General features: G+C 37.5%; 2 protein-coding genes across 6 annotated transcripts in view; both read left to right on the top strand.

Moving 5' to 3' along the window:
• The first annotated feature begins 1030 nt into the window (after positions 1 to 1030).
• On the top strand, positions 1031 to 11863 carry pdha1b (pyruvate dehydrogenase E1 subunit alpha 1b). 4 transcript variants are annotated; one of them, XM_037756351.1, is made up of 13 exons: positions 1031 to 1241; positions 3182 to 3202; positions 4528 to 4683; positions 6450 to 6515; positions 6744 to 6917; positions 7190 to 7316; positions 7405 to 7496; positions 8063 to 8155; positions 8246 to 8401; positions 8891 to 8962; positions 9298 to 9365; positions 10199 to 10307; positions 10718 to 11863. In XM_037756351.1, the coding sequence occupies exons 1-13, from the start codon at positions 1182 to 1184 to the stop codon at positions 10880 to 10882; spliced, it is 1359 nt and encodes a 452-aa protein (XP_037612279.1). In that variant the 5' UTR covers positions 1031 to 1181; the 3' UTR covers positions 10883 to 11863. The 4 variants fall into 4 exon arrangements, with proteins under 4 accessions (XP_037612279.1, XP_037612280.1, XP_037612281.1 ...); XM_037756352.1 differs by lacking the exon at positions 3182 to 3202; XM_037756353.1 differs by lacking the exon at positions 4528 to 4683.
• A 2877-nt stretch (positions 11864 to 14740) lies between these two features.
• rps6ka3b (ribosomal protein S6 kinase, polypeptide 3b) overlaps positions 14741 to 23005 on the top strand; it is a 50425-nt gene continuing 42160 nt past the window's right edge. For both annotated transcript variants that reach the window (XM_037756342.1, XM_037756341.1), the window contains exon 1: positions 14741 to 14873. In XM_037756342.1, the coding sequence (XP_037612270.1) occupies positions 14811 to 14873 (63 nt within the window). In that variant the 5' untranslated portion in view covers positions 14741 to 14810. The remainder of the gene's footprint in view (positions 14874 to 23005) is intronic.

Genomic DNA, 23005 nt, shown 5'->3' with positions numbered 1-23005 from the left:
ATGTCATGTGATGCCTTTTGTATACAGCAAATAAAGTCCAGTAAAAAGTTTTGTTTTTTAATAAAGAAAGTGCTTATAAGCAATGATTTGTCTTTGTATCACTAGTGCAGGTTGGTTTCCATAATTTTTAGGCAAACAATTTTACCTTGTAGTTTGTAGAACAAAAACACTTTTAAAACTTGCCTGTAATCTCTAATCTATAAAATTTAAAATGTGTTGCTTTAATTAGTCAATTAAATAAACAATGCCCATGTGTTCCCAATTAGCATGGACTATTTCCTTTTATTTATATATTTTTTATTTATTTTTCATATTTTCAGTTTTATAACAAAAACCATGCATTTTTGTATTAAGTTAAATTTTAAATCGCTCAATCTGAGAACCAAAGAATGTCAATTTATTGATTTTGCTATATTGCAGGCAAAACGAATGATTGCTTTTAACTGGAAGAAATCCGACGCACCTACAATGGGCGCTTGGATTAAAAATATGGCACAATGTATGTCAATGGAGAGAATACCATATACCTTGAAAAACAAACTGGGTGTTTATGAGGAAATATAGAAATCATTTTATGATTTCATAAAAAGTAGTGATATTGGAGGAATAATTAAGATAGGATACGTAAAAATTCACGATAGTGGTAGATCCTCAGAAGGGAATGGACTCTTGTTTTTGAAAATCTTTTTATTTTATTTATTATTTATTTTCTATATATTTATTTTCTGTTTATGTGTATTTTCATTTTGTTAGAGGTGCCATTTAACTGTTTAATTGTCTGATTGATAGTGATAGTGATTGAGCTGAGTATTGATTTTGACTCTGTGAGAAAGGGAAAAGTTAAGAGAGAACGGGTGGGTGTGTGGGGGATGTTATGTTTGTTAAAGTAAATCCTGTATTGTATATATTGCATAATAATGCTGATGTTTGTATAACAAAAAAACAACAAAGACATTGTTAAAAAAAAATAATAATAATAATTTTAAATTGCATTACTGGGCAGCTATATAAACATCAGAGGAACCAACGGTCTGTGTCAGGAAGTGTTTTCACCCGGAGTCGTTTCTCAGACGGACAACAACACGGGATTATCTTTAGCAGCGACTCAACATCCTGTTGTGTTAATCCCTCAGAGCCGGTCCTCCTCCAGTAGCTTCAGTAGCTCCAGTAGCTCCAGTAGCATGAACAACATGTTAACCATCATCTCTAACGCGCTCTGCAGGATCACTGGACGCAATGTGGTGAGTTTAGCGTCGTTAACCCAGTTATGTTCTGGTTAACGACGAGCTGCTAACTGCTAATGCTGCTGAGCTAATGCTAACTGTTAACTAGCCTGGTTCTGAGCTAATGCTAACTGTTAGCTAACCTGGTTCTAATGCTAACTGTTAGCTAGGCTGGTTCTGAGCTAATGCTAACTGTGAGCTAGTCCTGAGCTAATGCTAACTGTGAGCTAGTTCTGAGCTAATGCTAACTGTTAGCTAGCCTGGTTCTGATCTAATGCTAACTGTGAGCTAGTCCTGAGCTAATGCTAACTGTGAGCTAGTTCTGAGCTAATGCTAACTGTTAGCTAGCCTGGTTCTGATCTAATGCTAACTGTGAGCTAGTCCTGAGCTAATGCTAACTGTGAGCTAGTTCTGAGCTAATGCTAACTGTTAGCTAGCCTGGTTCTGATCTAATGCTAACTGTGAGCTAGTCCTGAGCTAATGCTAACTGTGAGCTAGTTCTGAGCTAATGCTAACTGTTAGCTAGCCTGGTTCTGATCTAATGCTAACTGTGAGCTAGTCCTGAGCTAATGCTAACTGTGAGCTAGTTCTGAGCTAATGCTAACTGTTAGCTAGCCTGGTTCTGAGCTAATGCTAACTGTGAGCTAGCCTGGTTCTGAGCTAATGCTAACTGTGAGCTAGTCCTGAGCTAATGCTAACTGTGAGCTAGTCCTGAGCTAATGCTAACTGTGAGCTAGCCTGGTCTGGTTTGGTTCTGACCTTGTGAGCAGTGTAGCATGATTAGCCTCAGCAGCTAGTTTGACTCTTGTTTGACATGTGCATGTTGTGCATGTCTCTTTTTACTTTTCTGTCTCTGCAGTTAATCTTTAATTACCGTTGATTTAAGATGAACTTTGTCTGTGATTGTGTCTGTGATTGTGTCTGTGGTTGTGTCTGTGATTGTGATTGTGGTTGTGGTGGTTTGCCTTCCTCGAGCAGCTTTTACAGAATGAGATGCATCGATGTGATCAATATACTGATCAATATCTGGTTTAAAATGAAACCCCCAAGGCTGAAGTTAGCTAACACCTCTTAGCAGTGGTGGATGAAGTACTCAAGTGTCTTAGTTTTACTTAAGTAAATGTAATAATACTACAGTGTTACAAGTAAAAGTCCTGCATTTATAAATTTACTTAGGTAAAATTTATAATACCAGTGTAAAATTAATAATAACTGAGTGTAGAAATACTCAAGTCCTGCATTTATATGTCTATATTTACTCCAGTAAAAGTATTTGGCATTAAAATAAACTTAAGCACCAAATGTGAAAGTACTTTTCATGCAGAATGGCCCATTTCAGAATTATACATATTATATTATATATATTATATTACTGCATTAATGAGTTCATCACTTAAATGCTGCAGCTGGTAAAGATGGAGCTCATTTTAACTACTTTATATACTGCTGAGTAGTTTAACTTATAATATTAAATCATAATTCATTAGTTGGTTTATTTTGTATTCTGTCAATAGATGATATTGATTTCAGTTAAAACACATCAATGCATCCATATTCACTGCGCTTATTTAAATAGCAAAAGCCAAACACCGGCAGCAGCATGTTGTGTCTGTGTTGTGGTGTTTCAGTGGCAGCAGGGATCCTACAGTCCTTTGGGTTTAATTAGGCATCTGCTCTAAGGTTTTATAATTCTAGATATTATGCAAATATATGAATTGAAAGAAGATATTTCTGTCATTTAGTTCAGATCCTAAACGACTCTGTGTGACTGTAGGAACTCTGCTGTTTTACGGCTTTGTATTGAAAAACTCCTGCTTTCGCTCTCTCCCTCCTGCTTCCCTCTTCATTCACTCTCACACATTCACACTCTCTCACACACAACAATCCCGATTTATTTCTTGCTTCTCTCCCTCCTCTCCCTCCTCTCCCCCCGTTCCCCACCTCGCCTGAATCCCTAGGGAGCCCAAACAGTGTCCGAGGTAAGCCGCTCGTTGCTCTGCTGATGTTTGTCTGTAGGCCCGCTGGTCCTACGCTTCCTTCCCTCTGCAGTGACGTTACACAAGAAGCTCCTTAAAGTGCTTCTTCTAAACTACGAAAATTAAACACAACGTCTCTTATATTATTGTTCTTCTTAATGCAATTAATCAAAACTGTTTCACTGTGTTTAGTTTCTTTTGGATTTAATTGAAAATGTCCAAACATCAGTCTTGTGTTTTTCATTTTCTTTGCATGATGATGCTATTAAAGTATAATCTACTGCTCTGTGGTAGCACGGTTAACTCTTGTTATCTGGGTGGAAAGCCGTCCCAGCGATATTTCACATATTGGCACAACATTTACTTCTCAGCAGGAAACTAACACTGTCAATAATCAGTATATATATTTTATTTATTTTCTTTCTTTTTTATCATTATTACCTGTTAATCAGACCAGACCACATGGTCCATCCAGACAATAATTTGGGTAACCAATGTCATGGTCAAAATGTTTAATAACAATAATTTAGTAACATCTATAAAAAGAAATATCATTAACCAACATCTTAAGATGTAACAAATAAACACTTAAGAGAACAACCACCACTTCTCCGATTGTCAACATTAACATATTTTGATTGACAACAATTAATAGATTATTAGATTATTGATCAGCTACTTTAAAGTATTTATTAATCAATGTGTTGTAAATACTTTGATTAAAATAGTACACATACCGGCTAACAACAATTAATAGATTATTAGATTGTTGATCATTAATTAAGTAATCGTTGCGGTGTTAATAATGATGGAAAATGACGTCAGACCAGTTATAAGTAGGGTTGGATGATACGGATAAAAACTCACATATGTAATTTTATATTTCAGTAAATTTGTGATATAATACATTTTCTGTATTAAATCTATTGTCTGAGCAGTTTTGGGATATAAAGAACTGAATTAAATACCTGACAAATCAGAGCACTTCATCTCATTTATCCAAAAAATAAAAAGTAAAGCAGTCCTGTTCATTTATTTCCAACTTTTCTACAACAACCAGAGATGTTTACGGGACCGATATACCTCAGTATAAACTTTAGGGCAGAATCTACCCAGGTGAAGGTATTTAAAATGTTGTGCCAATTATAAAATATCAGTTGAAGTGTAGACACTGTTGGGCTGGAGCCAGTCTCCATGTGTGTTTCTGCTTTAGCCTCTAGAAGTCATCATGTGTGTAGCTGCTGCTGTTCTCACCTGTAGACTGTAGAGCTGCTCTGGCTGTGCTATGCTGTGCTCTGGTCTGATTGGTTGGCTCCTGTGTTCCCCAGTTGCTGATTGACCTGTCAGAGTACGTCAATGTAACCTCGCCGGCGGCGCCCGCCTTGGCACAGACCCAGCGGCAACCACCTAAACCACCACCAGTCAGTTCTAGGGCGGCGGCTGCACAGTTAGTTAGCGCCCAGACCGACCAGCTAGACGGACCAGTAAGAACACGAGTAGCATCCTCCATGTCTGCCTGATCACTAACAGGGGTGGGAATCTTTACTTAAGCCACTCTGGCTGGTTTTACAATTAAGATTTTAAAGGAAATTAACCTCTTAAAGTCTTCAAAAAACAACTATTGGCAATGTACCACCCATTTCTTGGTTCTGGGTCTTTCTTATCTTCTGTTTTTCATTCTGGAAAATGCATGAAATCACTAACTGAATATGTCTAATAAGGAAAATCTCCTCTTTTTAAACAGAAAACCATCTTCTAAGAGCCCACATTTATCCTTTAATGGATTAACCGTAACACTAACAATTGTTTAATTCCTGATCTATGAATGAATTAGTCTACAAAAGTCAGAAATCTATCCCAACTTCTTTGAGCTCAAGCTAACATTTTCAAATGCTTGTTTATTTGACACAAAACCCCAAAAATATTTAATTGAAAATGGAGAAAAGCAGAAGAACCTCACAGCTGTAATCAGAGAAAGTTTGGCAATGCACCCATTTCTTGGTTCTGGGTCTTTCTTATCTGTTTTTCTTTCTGTGAATCTATGAAATCACTAACTGAAGATGTCTAATAAGGAAAATCTCTTCTTTTTAAACAGAAAACCACCTTTTTAAGAGCCCACATTTATCGTTTCATGGATTTACCGTATAACCAGGGCTGCAACTAACAATTTAACGTCTATAAAAGTCAAATCTATCACAACTCAAACATTCAAATGCTTGATTTGTTTGACCAAAAAAACCCAAAATAAAATTAAATTAAATCAAACATTTTAACAGAGAAAACTGCAAAACCTCACAGCTGTAACCAGAGAAAGTTCGTCACTTTGGCTTGATAAATGACTCGATTGATTAGCATTTATGTCGACGAATTTCTGATGAACTGTGTTCTACTGTTATGCATTTACTTTACACAAAAAACACAGATTTGACCAAACAGTCCCAACTAAAGGGAGCTGGATCTGTTCGCTAAATCCATTTCACTACTTTCACGCCATTTCAACACTTTTAGGACTTGTTTGCTTAAAGTGAAGCATGAAAGAATTAACCTTTTCTACCTCTAGACTGAGCGTTCATGTCAGTAAAAAGCTAATAAGTGGACCTTTTTATGTTCAAACTTATAGTGCCAAGGTCAGAGAATAACTTTCATGCCCAAAAAATGTAAATTACTTCTGGTAGTTTAACTAAGATTAGCTCAGAATCATCAAGTTGGTCATCATAATTTTTTTAAATAGTGCCGTAATGTTGGAGATATTGCCCGATTCTGCAAATATTTCCTGACCATAATAATCTTAAAGTATCCAATTGTGGTTTTATCCTCAGAAACCTGCAGTTTTTATTTTAATAATGTATTGTACAGCTGTGACAAACACTTGGATGTTAATGCTGCTAAATAGAGACTTACTCTTTATATTTTCCCAGAACCAACCAGGTGTTGGTAGTTAATGTTTGAAAGATTCGGCTGGTGTTATTCTCCCACCCTGTTACTGACCTCCCCACATCACAGACTGCTGTAGTAGTCCAGTCCAGTCCAGTCCAGTCAAGTCCAGGGTGAACCACCAAACCCCCCCCCAAACCTGATCCTCCCCCAACACCTCTTATCCCAACTTAACTCTCCACCTGCTGTGAAGAGGAGGGTAACCCTCCACGATGTCTGTGTGGAAGACGTGTGTGCTTTCTTTGTGGTTCTCTACGTGTCGGTGATTGTGTGTGTTTTTAATGACTAAAGTTTGTGGGTTTTTTTGGGTCACCAGGGTGCCAGAGTCGTGGTTTCCCGCTCCTTCGCCGACCACACCTCTCAGGCGACCTTTGACATCAAGGTGGGTCGAAACAAAGATATTCTCGAATGGTATATTTTGAATATTTCTGCATACTGGGGTTCCTAAACAGTCTCTGAATTACATAAATTGTTGTATCACTGTAAAGCTGAGACTCTTGTGGATCCAATGAGCCCAACTGTATAAAAAAGTCCTAAAAAAGACAAAAAAAAAATTGTCTATATGCATCTCTAAGGGTTTAATAATAGTTGATTTTTGTTGTCCCGGTAGAAATGCGACCTGCACCGTCTGGAGGAGGGTCCTCCGTTGAAGGCGGAGCTGACTCGGGATCAGGGCCTGCAGTATTACCGCGTCATGCAGACCGTGAGGCGAATGGAGCTCAAAGCTGATCAGCTTTACAAACAGAAGATCATCAGAGGCTTCTGTCACCTGTATGACGGACAGGTGAGAACAACATCATGCACAGATAGAAATATTTATATAACTTGCGTTGTGATTGCATTGTAAATTAAGCATATTTCAATAAAACAAATCTTTGCTGAACTCATAAAATAAAATCTAAACTCTTGTAGATCAAGTGCTGATTGAGAATGTATTTTTCAGACCTGAACAATATGGCTATTTACTGTATTAGTAAAGGTGCATCATTTGTTTTCATTTTATGAGTTAAACGCCAGTGAGTTAAAGCCCGGTCTGATGTTGGTCCTCTCCTACAGGAAGCCTGTGCGGTGGGCATCGAGGGCGGCATCAACCCCTCTGATCACCTGATCACCGCCTATCGCGCCCACGGGTACACGTACACCCGCGGCATCTCCGTCAAAGAGATCCTGGCCGAGCTCACAGGTGAGAGAGAAGAAAATCAAAAACTCTCTGGATGAATTGTACCTTTTTTACACACCTGCAGAGCCTCATCGTCTTCATCCCTCCTCAGGTCGTAAAGGCGGTGTCGCCAAAGGAAAAGGAGGTTCGATGCACATGTACGCTCCACATTTCTATGGAGGCAACGGCATCGTGGGAGCACAGGTAAACACACGCGGCACGAAAAAACTTCTGCAGAAAAGCAAAACGAGCCTCAACATGTTTTGTTGTGGTTTATTATCTAGAGTGAATATGGTACTTATCTATAGTCAGTGTGTTACCTACAGTAGATGGAGTTTGGAGAAACAGACAGGAGTAGCAGCACGGGAGCAAAGCAATGTAATGCAGCAAAATGCATTTTAGACACCTAAAAAAAAATCAATCAGCCCTTTCTGACGGGGAACTGAAGCCGTTATCTATGCTCTCGCCAAAGCCACCAGACTCCATTGACAAAAACAATAATTGTACCTTGCTGAACACAGGAGTTGCTGGTCTACTGCTGCCACGATCGGTTAGTTTGTTTGTGTTATTGTGTGACTTTGGTGAATCTGAACTAACCCTTCATAACACCAAAGTCACACAATAATTAGGGATGCACCCATTGCAAAATTATGGGCCGATGGTACTCCTGTCTGTTTCTCCAAACTGGGGGCGTGCCGACCTCCATCTACTGTAGATAAACAACTCAAACTATCCTTTTTAAAAGGTTATTTGTTGTTGTTATTGTCCAGGTTCCTCTGGGAGCTGGCATCGCTCTGGCCTGCCAGTATCAAGGCAACAATCAGCTGTGCGTCGCTCTTTACGGAGACGGAGCAGCCAATCAGGTAAATATCCTGCCAAGTTCTTAAAATGTTTACTCAATATGAATACATTTGCTCAACCCTACCTTCCTCTGTCCCCTCTGGTCCAATCAGGGACAGATTTTTGAGTCGTTCAACATGGCCGCCCTCTGGAAGCTGCCGTGCATCTTCATCTGCGAGAACAACAAGTACGGTATGGGGACGTCGGTGGAACGAGCTTCAGCCAGCACCGACTACTACAAGAGAGGAGACTTCATCCCAGGAATCAGAGTGAGACACACAAACACAGCCGGAGGGTTAATTAAACATTGGGGGTCTTGGGCGGTAGCTGCAGTGTGTCTGTTGGCCGTATGCTGCAGCTGGCCTGTATGAACCCAGACTATAACAGGATAAGACTAACAGTCCGTCCTGGCAGTTGCAGGTGTGAGCATTCATACAGCTGACCTGATGCTCATGTATGATACTGCACACAAACAAACAAACTCTGGTGGCTCTCAGGACGTTTTTTTCAAATGGAAACGTCCTCTCAGCCGTTAGCAAAAAGCAGTGCTGTAGGTTAGCACAGTAAGCTAATCAATGAGGTTATGAATAATGTGAACGCCAGCACTTGCTGAGTCAACGTTAGCTGTGCTAAGTTTGGAAATGACTGAAAGGGATTGTATACTTCTGTGTTCTGTGAGGTAAAATTACTGTTTTTGTGAATGTAGTGTTTTTCGTAGCGACAGTATTAATGTCCTCGCTTGTTTCTTTGTCTCGTAGGTGGATGGGATGGACGTCCTGTGTGTCAGAGAGGCCACCAAGTTTGCTGCAGATCACTGCAGGGCTGGAAAGGTGAGCTGAGCTGCTCTGTGTGAAGAGAAACAACAATGACAAACTAGGTGGAGAGTTTAGTGATGAAATACAATGGATGAGTTTATTAAAAAATATAATTTTTGTCTCTAGTTGGGACAAAACTTACCGGAACTGTCTCTAAGGATCCTTGTCTAATAACGTGAATTTATGTTTGTTTATTTTTTACCTTGAAGCTAAAGGACACACCCTGAATCTCCCCGTAGGATTTATTTTCCATAACTTCTTTTCCTCAAACTCTTGGAAAACTTACCACTGCAAACCCAGTGTATAAAGACGGCCGACAGCTGTGAGAAATGAGCTGCTGTGTGTTTCAGGGTCCCATCGTAATGGAGCTGCAGACCTACCGTTACCATGGACACAGCATGAGTGACCCAGGTGTCAGGTTAGTAACCTCCTAAATGACTTTATCCGGTTATATGTCTTCTCTACTGTAGCACGTTTCTCACTTTAATTTTAGACTCTGGTTCAAGTGACACGAGAACCAATTATTCCTGTCTCCTGTTTATTAACTAATTACCTACCAGTCCTTGATTAAATAATATAGAAAATAACAACATCTTGACTGTCAGCAGTTGGTATGAATAACTAGACCAGCTACTATTGGAAAAACTTGGAAGTTTAGTAAACAATACATTTAAATATATTCAGAAAAAGCATAATTTGATAAGATGGAAGTAGTGAGGGAATTTGGTTGTTGCAGCAGCACAAAGACAGAAATAAGTACAGATAAATAGAGAAAGTAGAATAAATCAATAATAAAAGGTATATTAAAAACTAAAATATGAATAAAATAAAACTGTTCAAGAACATTTTGTAGACAAAAATAACGAGGTAAAGTAACAGTAGTGTTAATGATGCAAAAATCTGTAAAAATAGTAACATAATATAAAATGGTAAATTATGATAGTATGAGATATAGTACAAGGTGAAAGGTAGTTATATAACATAATGTTTAGTAATATAGAATAGATTATTAAATATAATATAGTATGCGTATAATATAGTAAAATGTATTATGATATATAACAGCAAGGTATTTAATAAATAATGGAGAACGGATGTAGCATCTTTTCTTCATGATTACGGTCTTTTTCAAATTGCTTATTATCAGTCAACTATTAAACAATACCAACGTTATTTGTTGAGTAACTTCCTGTTGATGACCCAGCAGGGAGGTTTGAGTTTGTTCTGACTCTGTGATGTAACTTCCTGCAGCTACCGCACTCGTGATGAGATCCAGGAAGTGCGCAGTAAGAGTGACCCCATCACTATGCTGAAAGATCGCATGCTAGGCAACAACATGGCGTCTGTGGAGGAGTTCAAGGTGAACACAAACAACATAACATACATGTAACTCCCTACAGTCTGTACTTTTTAAAGCTATCACAGCTGTTCTTTATAAGATTTTATTTACATCTCTCAATATAGAAAATATTCACTTCCCACAAAGAGCCACGATCTTAACGACAAGGAAAAAGTTATTTTTCTTTGTTATAATATTATATAGTGTTTTTTTCACTTTGTTCTCTCTTTTTATATTTTCCGCTCTTCTCATTTCTCAGTTTATACATCCTTGTCTCCTCTCCTCATGTCTTAGTCCCTCCCACCTAAGATTTGAAGGAAGGAGACGAGGAGGAGACAAGGGGGTCCTTTTCATTCTGCTAGCTTATGCTTCCTGATTCTCTTCCTTCTATAAAGTACTTTATTTACTTTACTTCTTCTCTGTCCTGTCAGGAAATCGACATTGCAATCCGTAAGGAGGTGGAGGACGCAGCTCAGTATGCAACGTCGGATCCTGAGCCGCCGCTGGAGGAGCTGTGCAACCACCTCTTCAGCAACGACGCGCCGCTGGAGGTCCGCGGGACAAACCCCTGGGTCAAACTCAAGTCTGTCAGCTAGACTCCCACACACTCCACACACACACACGTCGACCTCCCACCCTTCAACTGCACCGACACCCTCTGAGCTTTACCATGACATCATTCCGCACCTTAATGGGACTCTGACCTGAAACCTGTCAGTGTTATTTATTTATAGATTTATATATAGAAATATTTATTGTTTGTATGTTTTGTTCTAATACGTCTGTTGGAGTTGAACCATCATCAGCCGCGGTGTGCTGCTGCCAGAGACGTTTGATTTGTGGTGGATGAGAAGAGTCTTCAGCTGTGTGTACTTCACAGGTTTTAAATAATTCAGGGCTGCATATAATACGCACAAAACTTCCCTCTTTCCCCCACCACTTGTTTTAAATTCCTCAACTTTTTAGAAGCATTTCTAGCCGTTTTCCAACTTTTAGATGTGCAGATCGCTATAACCCGTGTTTAATTAATAAGCCTCACTGTGTGGAAGTGACTTTGAAGAAAACGATCATGAATATTTTTAATGCCAGTTTTTCTTAAAGCAATCAATCACTAGTTGAGTCTTTTGACTTTTCAGAACTCTTTTGTTTTAGTTTAAACTGTTTTTAAGAGACTGCAGGAAAGGATTCAGTATGTTTTGTGTCAGCAAGCTGGAAATATACAACAGGGTAAGAAACATTTACTCAAGTACTGTACTTAAAGGTACAGCGTGTAGGATTTGGTGGCATCTAGTGGTGTGGTTGCAGATTGCAACCAGCTGAGTACCCCTTCAGAAGCCATCTTTACCCGAGTAATCCTTTCTTATTTTTACTTTATACTTCACTACATTTCAAAGGGAAATATTGCACTTTTTAACTGTTACATTTATTGGATAAATTGAGTTACTTTACAGATCCATATTAATAAGTAAGGGATAATGTACAGGGTATGGAGGACCACAAGAGTCACGTAAATAGTAATAGAGCATTTACAAATTAATTTATTAATTGTACAATAAAAATATGTATTAACATCGGAACTGCGTCCATAGCAACGGTCTGTTATACATAGCAATGGTCTGTTATCCATAGCAACGGTCTGTTATGCATAACAACGGTCTGCTATAAAGAAATAACAGACCGTAGAATGCCGTGATTGACCAATCACAATCAAGTATTCAACAAAACCATGTCATAATACAAAAATATTATCAACAAAAAAAATTACAGATTAAGCTATACAATATATAAAGTAGTCAAAATAATACTTATAATCCAATAATATGTATATTATTCTGAAATGGGACATTCTGCATAATGAGTACTTTTAGTACTTTATTTGATGCTGATACTTTTTTAGTTTTACTTGAGTAAAGTTTTGAATACAGGACTTTTACTTGTATTACGTGGTACTTCTAAAGGACTTCTTCCAGCGCTGGCTATAAGGTGAATATTTGTATTTATTTTAAGTTGTATGAATTTACCATATGAGGATTTGTGAATATTTAGATGACTGTTGATCAGTGCGTCAAAGTTGATAAAATGTTGAAAGAAAGTTTGCAGAGAATCGTTCTGCTTCTCTGCTGGAAGATGGATGCACTGATATATTATTTTACAGTTTATCTGCACACATTTTAGTCTGTAGTTTGGAGAATTATGTGTTAAAATGTACTTAAAATATGGAACTAGTGTCTGTGTGGAAAAAAAAACCCAGCAGCAGCATTGACGGGATTTCCTTTTCCTTGTTTCATGTACCTCTCTGTTCTTTTCCTGTTACTGAACCTGAACCTGTACAGATATGAAGCTTTACTTGACTGTTTGTGTGTGTTGCACTGAAAGACTGTTTGGCTGTAAAATAAATGCATATAAAGAAAGAGTGAATATAAATATTGTGTGTAGTGCTTTCTACATGTATATCTAGGTCTGACCTTCTACCACTAGATGTCGCTACCAGGCTGTAAAGAAGTCAACTTCTGTTGTTTATCGACCGTCATGGCAACCAAACATTACAGCTGAACGGCCTGTTAATCAGATGGAAGTGTTGTTGATCTAATGATTTATTGGCAGTTAATGAAAAGCATCCAATTCACACACTTAAAAAAAAGCTGTAACATCTGGAAACGAGAGTTACTGTGTAAGAATGAAATGTAGGACTGTACAGCTTCATATTTGAATTGCCCATTTTGAAAAGACTTTGTTCATCTTTGGGATAATCTCTCTCACACACAGTGTATTATAGTGGTAATAATGTATTTGTATGGCACTCAAAACAAAGCTACCTCACAAAAAGAAAGAAAAGCACATGCCACTGCAATAAAATAACTTGGACAATACCATCAAAAGAGATCCATGAAATTAACCTGAATTAAAAAAGACTTGGAGCTCAGAAAGACCACTTATTGCAGAATTGTGGTGCTTTATTGTGTATTTTAATCTAATTTGGCATCCCTATAGCAGCATTAAGAGTAGAGTAAACATCTAATAGTGACTTAAAGGTGTATTCTGGTGCTTTTTAGTGTATTTTAATGTAATTTGGCATCCCTATAGCATCGTTAAGAGTAGAATAATCATCTAATAGTGACTTAAAGGTGTATTCTGGTGCTTTTTAGTGTATTTTAATGTAATTTGGCATCCCTATAGCATCGTTAAGAGTAGAATAATCATCTAATAGTGACTTTAAGGTGTATTATGGTGCCTTATGGTGTATTTTAATCTAATTTGGCATCCTTTTAGCAGCATTAAGAGTAGTTTAATCATCTAATAGTGACTTTAAGGTGCATTATGGTGTTTTTTTATTTATTAGTAGTAGTTTAATCACCTAATAGTGACTTTAAGGTGCATTATGGTGTTTTTTTATTTATTAGTAGTAGTTTAATCATCTAATAGTGACTTTAAGGTGCATTATGGTGTTTTTTATATTTATTAGCAGTAGTTTAATCATCTAATAGTGACTTTAAGGTGCATTATGGTGTTTTTTTATTTATTAGTAGTAGTTTAATCATCTAATAGTGACTTTAAGGTGCATTATGGTGTTTTTTTATATTTATTAGCAGTAGTTTAATAATCTAATAGTGACTTTAAGGTACTTTACAGTGTATTTTAATCAAATTTGGCATCCCTATAGCAACATCTAGAGTAAAATAATTATCTAGTAGTGACTTTAAGGTGTATTTAATATTTATTTTATTTGTGGAAGTTGCATTTTGCTCATTTGTGTTTTAAATTAATAAAATATATATATATTTTTTTTTTTACTTATTATTTGTTATTATATTCATATAAATTTCAGATAATAATAAATGCCAGAGCAGAGTCACCTAAAGGAAGCCGCCTCCTGACGTGACGCAGCCGTGACGTCAGCGGTCTGACGGTGACGGACAGGTAAGCCGACACCGGCCGCCATATTGGGAAACAACGGAAGTGAGAGAGAGAGAGAGAGAGAGAATGAGAGAGAGAGAGAGAGAGAGAGGAAGAGAGGGAGAGAGAGAGAGAGAGAGAATGAGAGAGAATGAGAGAGAGAGAGAGAGAGAGAGGAAGAGAGGGAGAGAGAGAGAGAGAGAATGAGAGAGAATGAGAGAGAGAGAGAGAGAGAGAGAGAGGGGAAGGAAGGGCGTCCTCCCTCCTCGCCTCCTCGCTGCCGTTGGTCTCCTCCCTCCTCTCTCCTCGCCTCCTCCCTCCTCGACCGTTGGTGTCTCTCTCCGGAGGAAGGGGCGGTCTCAGCGCAGCAGCAGATCCGGAATCAGAAGGTGTTCTCTGGGCTCGGTCGGTCGGTGGAAGAGAGAGAGCTCCGCGGGTCGGTTCGGTTCCACAGAGAGAGGAGAGGTAGAAGGAAACAGGAACTAGCTTAAACAACACAGAAAGAAGGAAGGAAGGAGGAGAGAGACTGAAAGTGTCGACGGAGGGAGGGAAGAAGAGGAGTTGAACAGAAGTAAAGTAGAAGGACGGAGAGGACGAGGAGGAAGAGGAGGAGAAGAAGAAGAAGAGAAGATGCCTCTGGCTCAGCTGGCGGATCCCTGGCAGAAGATGCCTCTGGGAGGGACGACTGGAGAGGTGAGAGCTTCATCTTCATCATAACACCTGGTTCATTATGACATTATAACACCTGGTTCATTATGACATTATAACACCTGGTTCATTATTACACCTGGTTCATTATGACATTATAACACCTGGTTCATTATGACATTATAACACCTGGTTCATTATGTTTCATCATAACACCTGGTTCATTATGACATTATAACACCTGGTTCATTATTACACCTGGTTCATTATGACATCATAACACCTGGTTCATTATGTTTCATCATAACACCTGGTTCATTATGACATTATAACACCTGGTTCATTATTACACCTGGTTCATTATGACATCATAACACCTGGTTCATTATGTTTCATCATAACACCTGGTTCATTATGACATTATAACACCTGGTTCATTATTACACCTGGTTCATTATGACATTATAACACCTGGTTCATTATGACATTATAACACCTGGTTCATTATGTTTCATCATAACACCTGGTTCATTATGACATTATAACACCTGGTTCATTATGACATTATTACACCTGGTTCATTATGTTTCATCATAACACCTGGTTCATTATGACATTATTACACCTGGTTCATTATGTTTCATCATAACACCTGGTTCATTATGACACCTGGTTCATTATGACATTATAACACCTGGTTCATTATGACATTATAACACCTGGTTCATTATGTTTCATCATAACACCTGGTTCATTATGACATTATAACACCTGGTTCATTATTACACCTGGTTCATTATGACATCATAACACCTGGTTCATTATGTTTCATCATAACACCTGGTTCATTATGACATTATTACACCTGGTTCATTATGTTTCATCATAACACCTGGTTCATTATGACACCTGGTTCATTATGACATTATAACACCTGGTTCATTATTACACCTGGTTCATTATGTTTCATCATAACACCTGGTTCATTATAACACCTGGTTCATTATTACACCTGGTTCATTATGTTTCATCATAACACCTGGTTCATTATGACACCTGGTTCATTATGACATTATAACACCTGGTTCATTATAACACCTGGTTCATTATGTTTCATCATAACACCTGGTTCATTATGACACCTGGTTCATTATGACACCTGGTTCATTATTACACCTGGTTCATTATTACACCTGGTTCATTATTACACCTGGTTCATTATGACATTATAACACCTGGTTCATTATGTTTCATCATAACACCTGGTTCATTATGACATTATAACACCTGGTTCATTATTACACCTGGTTCATTATGTTTCATCATAACACCTGGTTCATTATGACATTATAACACCTGGTTCATTATTACACCTGGTTCATTATTACACCTGGTTCATTATGACATCATAACACCTGGTTCATTATGTTTCATCATAACACCTGGTTCATTATGACATTATAACACCTGGTTCATTATGACATTATAACACCTGGTTCATTATTACACCTGGTTCATTAGAACATTATAACACCTGGTTGGTCCTCTGGTCAGACTGACTGACAGTTGATCTGCAGTCAATAGAGTACACAGGATGTCACTGGAAAGCACCATGATACACCTAATACATCCATAATACACCTTATACATCAATGCATAGTACTGTAATAATTAGATTAAAGTACACTTAAAAAGCACCATAATACCTAATACATCCATGCATAATACACCTAATACATCCATTATACACCTAGATTAAAATACACTGTAAAGCACCATAATACACCTAATACATCCATAATACACCTCAATACCTAATACATCCATGCATAATACACTTCAAAGACACTATTCTGTAATTATTCTACTCTTCATGCTGCTATAGGGATGCCAAATTACATTAACGTACACTTAAAAAGCACCATAGTTCAATGTAGAGTCTCTGTTAGATGATTATTGTACTCATAAAGTTCTTAAAGGGATGCTATATTAGATAAAAATACTTTAAAAAGCACCATAATACACTTTAAAGTCACTATTAGATAATTATTATACTCTTAATGCTGCTATAGGGATGCCTAATTAGATTAAAATACACTAAAAAAACACCATAATACACCTTAAAGACACTATTAGATCATTATTCTACTACTAAACCTCCTATAGGGATGCCAAATTAGATTAAAGTACACTATAAAGCACCATAATACACCTTAAAGTCACTATTGGGTAATTATTCTACTCTTAAAGCTGCTATAGGGATACTAAATGAGATTAAAATACACTAACGAGCACCATAATGCACCTCAAAGACACTATTAGATGATTATTCTACTCATAAAGCTCCTATAGGGATGCCAAATTAGATTTGAACACTGGAGAGTTGAGAGCTTCATTATAACACCTGGTTCATTATAACACCTGGTTCATTATAACACCTGCTTCATTATAATAACACCTGGTTCGTTATAACACCTGGTTCGTTATAATAACACCTGGTTCATTATAACACCTGGTTCATTATAACACCTGCTTCATTATAACACCTGCTTCATTATAATAACACCTGGTTCGTTATAACACCTGGTTCGTTATAATAACACCTGGTTCATTATAACACCTGGTTCATTATAACACCTGCTTCATTATAATAACACCTGGTTCGTTATAACACCTGGTTCGTTATAATAACACCTGGTTCATTATAACACCTGGTTCATTATAACACCTGCTTCATTATAATAACACCTGGTTCGTTATAACACCTGGTTCATTATAACACCTGGTTCATTATAACACCTGCTTCATTATAATAACATCTGGTTCATTATAACACCTGGTTCATTATAATAACATCTGGTTCATTACAACACCTGGTTCATTATAACACCTGGTTCGTTATAACACCTGGTTCGTTATAACACCTGGTTCATTATAACACCTGGTTCGTTATAACACCTGGTTCATTATAACACCTGGTTCATTATAACACCTGGTTCATTACAATACCTGGTTCACTATAACACCTGGTTGGTCCTGTTGACAGACTGACTGACAGTTCAGGGACTTTCAGTTGAGCTGCAGTCAATGCAGGAGACAGGTAGAGTAGATATACACCACACAGGATGTCACTGGAAAGCACCATGATACACATAATACATCCATGCATGATACACCTCAAACACACTGTTAGATGATTATTCTACTCTTGATGCTGCTACAGGGATGCCAAATTAGATTAAAGTACACTTAAAAAGCACCATAATACACCTTAAAGTCACTACTAGATTTGTATTCTACTCTTAAAGCTCCTAAAGGGATGCCAAATTAGATTAAAATACACTAAAAAGCACCATAATACACCTTAATGTCACTATTAGATTTGTATTCTCCTATTAAAGCTCCTACAGGGATGCCAAATTAGATTATAATGCACAAAAAAGCATCATAATCCACCTTAAAGTTACTATTAGATGATTACTCCACTCTTTAAGCTCCTATAGGGATGCCAAATTAGATTAAAATACATAAAAAGGTACCATAATACAACCCAATGTCACTATTAGATACTTAATCTACTCTCAAAGCTTCTATAGGGATGCCAAATTAGATTATAATGCACACAAAAAGCACCATAATACACCTTAACGTCACTATTAGATTTGTATTCTACACTTAAAGCTCCTATAGGGATGTCAAATTAGATTAAAATACACACAAAAAGCACCATAATTCATCTTAAAGTCACTACTATATGATTACTCTACTCCTAAACCTTCTATAGGGATGCCTAATTAGATGAAAATACACACAAAAAGCATCATAATACACCTTAACGTCACTATTAGATAATTACTCCACTCTTAAAGTTGTTAAAGGGATGCCAAATTAGATTAAAAATACATAAAAAAGCACTTACTGAGCACATAAAAATTCATTCAGTGCTGCTGAGTGTCACAAAGTCACTACGAGTCACCTTGGGGATGTTTGTGGTGATTTCTAGATGCAGAATAAAGCCGTTGTAGTGGTTTTGATTTAATTGTTTGGTGTAAAACAAAAAGAAATAGATGCAAAATGTAGGATTGTTTTTAAAAAAAAGGGGCTCCAAAACTGAGACACAAGATTGAAACAAAAGCAGTTTTTTTTCCTTCCTACAAGTAGTTGAATCTTGATAACGAGCAGGAGGCGGTGCCACGGCGACTGCATGATTCAGGAAGAGTTTACGTCTATATGTGTGTGTGTGTCCACTTCCTGTATGAGGTGTCACAAGTTCTGCATGGAGAAACGGCTGTGCGTGTGTGTGTGTGTGTGTGTGTGTGTGTGTGTGTGTGTGTTTGTGTGGTGTGGTGTGTGTGTGTGTGTGTGGAGGCAGATTGTGAATAGTCGAACCTGATTCACCCTCAAACGCAAAAATGCACTGAGTCACTGAGCCAGCTTCTCTTTTTTCTGCCTGGCCTCGCTAACAAGCTCGTACCTGCTCGCAGCTTTTCCCACGCGCCCTCTTTTCCACTTCACTTTACAACCAGACAGGAGCGTGCCCGACGCTCTGCTCAATGAAGCTGACCTTTGACCCATGCGTAACACCTCCAAGCCAAAACTTTGGGCGGTGCAAGCGATGTGTCGTTATCCAGCTTTTTTTTTTCTAGGCCACTATAGAATACAAAAACAACACAAAAAGCAGTGAGGAAGCATGAAGAAGAAGAGATGCTTCTGTAGGATGTTTTTGCCCTGAAGACAAGATCATTCAGGATGCACACAAAGAGCAGAGAGCGGCTGCACTTGTCTGCAGAAATGCAGAAACAAAGATGAGTAGATCAAGATGGCTGCAGCAATGAATCTGCACTCTGCAGGCTTCAATGTTTTCTTACTATACAAAGAGTGCATTATAGAACAGCTGATGAAATATCTTTTAGGGCTTTGTCATGAATTGTTTTGTGTATAAAATGTCAGAAAATGCTGGAAAACACTCATTATAATGTCTTGATGTCGGCGATGCATACAAATTGCTTTTTTTTAATCCAACCGTCGAACAAGAAGATACGCTGAAGATATTATTGCTTTATTTTAAAGTTGAGACTTCTGCCACCACTCTAATAAAAGGAGCTGAAACAATTATTTAATTAATGGATTCATCTGCCTAAATAAATGAATAAATGACTCAATAAATAAATACATATGTCATTAAATGTAGCAAAAATAATATTAAAAATAAATATAGTCATTCATTAATTGATCAAATGTGACAAAAATTGATATTACTGTTTTAATTTTTTCTTTTATTTATTTATCTTTGTATTAATTCCCTTCTTTATTTACTCTTCTGTTTAATTTTCCCTTTTATTTATTTATTTTTATAAATTTTTACAATTAATTTATTTATTTTTGCATTTATTTTGTATTTACTTATTTTTGATTTTATTTTTGATTTATTTATTTTTGCATACATGTTTTATTTATTTTGTATTTATTTTTAAATGTATATATTTATTTATTCATTAGTTTATACATATTCATATTATTTATTTATTGAGCCATTTATTTATTTATTCATTTTTATTATTCATTTACTAATTATTTATTTTTCATAGAGATGTGTTCATAAATTTCATGTAAATAAATCATTCAGTATGAAAAAAGCATTAAAAAAAACAACTAAAGAAATCTTAGTCGATTTGTCGACTATTCATCTGTTTTGGTCTTAATCAACTAATTTTAATCGGCTGATAATTAAACTGCAAGAATTTTAATAATCACTTAATTGTGCGACTCATTTTTTAAGCAAAAAATGCCAACAAATTTTGCCGATTCAAGCATCTCAAGTGTGAAGATTTCCTGCTTTCCTTTCCTTCCAAATAAACCGATCTTTTGGGCTGTTGTTGGTAGACGTCACCCTGGAACTTCTTGCACAAATTTTTGTGACATTTTATAGACCAAAAGATTAATCGATTAATCAACAAAATTATCCGGCAAATGATCCGATAATTGACGTAATTGTAAGTTGCAGCTCTAGGTCAGAGAAATGAGAACAAAGTCTCTTTCCAGAAATAATTTTCGGGATAATCCACAGACTGTGCTGCTGTGTTTTTCTGCCCCCACTAAGGCTGAATATTGGCATCAATCTCCCAATTCGAGTCTCGAGTTTAATTTGATTCTTGAAGATTAAGTTGCATCCGGTAAATATTAATACTGCATAAATATGAAATTGCTTCTCTGAGTTAAACCACAGATGAGCCGTTCCTCTGCAAAACACAAATAAGTAGCCTAGAGCCCATCCTGCAGCCTCACTTCTCTTGACCTGGGATGCACTGTGTTCGCCAGCTCTGCAGATATTCTGAGTGTTGGTATCCCATTACAACGCTGGCAGACTCAAGATAACGATAATGCTTATTAATACCGGCTGTAAAAATGCAAAAGGCGTGCGATCCGATGTCATTATCCAGATAAAGTGTCCAGATATGTTAATATCAGGGGGAAATGACGAGGCGGTTGATCTCATTGGAAGTATGGACTGCATTGTGTCTCAGCTTTCAGTTCAGTTTTTGACTCTCGTTGCTGCAGACACAATACAATCCATACTTCCAAGAGCAGGGATATCAAACTGTGAGGTGGGAGAGTTGTCAAAGATACTTCATGAGCTGAAAGGGAGCAGGTACATGCAAGTGTCCTGAAAACAACAGGAAGTTAGTGACTGTAGTTTGGCCCACTTATCAACAGTTGCAGCACTATTAGGCAACCTCCGGGTCTGAAAAGTGAAGCCAAAGATGAAGTGTCTTAAACCAGCAGCGGGCGACTCCTCTGGTTGCTAAAAGAAGTCTGATTGTATAGAAGTCTATGAGAAAATGAGCCTACTTCTCACTTGATTTATTACCTCAGTAAACATTGTAAACATGAGTTTATGGTCTCAATCACTAGTTTCAACTGTTCTTCAATACAGCATGATGTTCATTTAGTAAATTATGGTCCCATTTAGAGTCAAATCATAGACTGTATATAAAGATGGACGACGCGTCTCCACTTTCTCCCTCTGTGCTGTCAAAATATCTCGGACACAGGAGTCGCCACCTTGAGATTTTGACGACATTTGGAGCTAGAGTCTGCGCGGTAGTGATCAGGCGGCGGAGCCATGGTGTCGAGGTCACCCGCTCAAACCAATCGCGAGCCGAGCACGGTCGCAGCTTGTCAGCGAGAGACACACAGCTGTCAATCATGACGTCTCAAATCCTTTATATAACATCAAAAAACTCACTAAAACCAAACTGATCAGAAAAACACTTGAGCAAACATCAGCGTGATAAGAACTACCTAAAATGACAGAAACCATCACTGGGAAAAATTCATTTGACGTGTACTTTGACTTTTTCTTTCTTTGACTAGAGTGATAAAATTAGGTGATGCCAGCAGAGAATACCGGCGATGGTAACGGTAGACAGCATTGCTGTACAATGTCAAAATATTTTAACTAGGGATGTCAAAGTTAACGTGTTAACGCAAATTCGTTTTAACGCCCACTAATTTCTTTAACGCATTAACGCAGCTTGTGATTTGTGGGTTGTAGCGGACTCAGTTTTAAAGCTGGAGTGAAGATGCTGGTATCATATGAAACTAGAAAACCTAAAGAATCCATTGTCATGCTATCTTGTCGTGAAGGAGGTTAAATAACGCTCCAAAGTTATGCTAAATTTTGGCAAGGAAAAACTGGCATGGCCATTTTCAAAGTAGTCTTGACAAATCTCACTTTAAGGTACATTTTGAACAGATAAAAAATGTGTGATTCATTTGCGATTAATCAAGATTAACTATGGACAGTCACGCGATTAATCGCGGTTAAATATTGTAATCGATTGACAGCCCTAATTTGAACTTTTTGCCGTCCTCTGTGACAGAATTTATAACTGGATGTATATTTGCTCCCTCACACAAGGAGACAATTGTTTAAGTTTGCGATAGAATATTAAGAGAAAGACATGCATTACTAGAGTAATAACATAAAATAGTAGACACAATAGGATTTTATTTATTTTATTCCATCACCACAACAACATGTCGTTTTGTTTTGCCGTCCTGCCAGTCTGTCGGATTGTTTGTTTGTTTTTCCCGTGTCGTCCAGAAGGTGTTGTCTGTCTGCCATCTGCCGTCTGCCTGATTCCATGTGATTGCAGCATCAAGTTGATACCTAC

The sequence above is a fragment of the Sebastes umbrosus genome, chromosome 21 (assembly GCF_015220745.1).
Source record: "Sebastes umbrosus isolate fSebUmb1 chromosome 21, fSebUmb1.pri, whole genome shotgun sequence".
Classification (NCBI taxonomy): domain Eukaryota; kingdom Metazoa; phylum Chordata; class Actinopteri; order Perciformes; family Sebastidae; genus Sebastes; species Sebastes umbrosus.
Note: the sequence above shows the minus strand (reverse complement) of the source record. Positions and strands in the feature narration are given on the sequence as shown.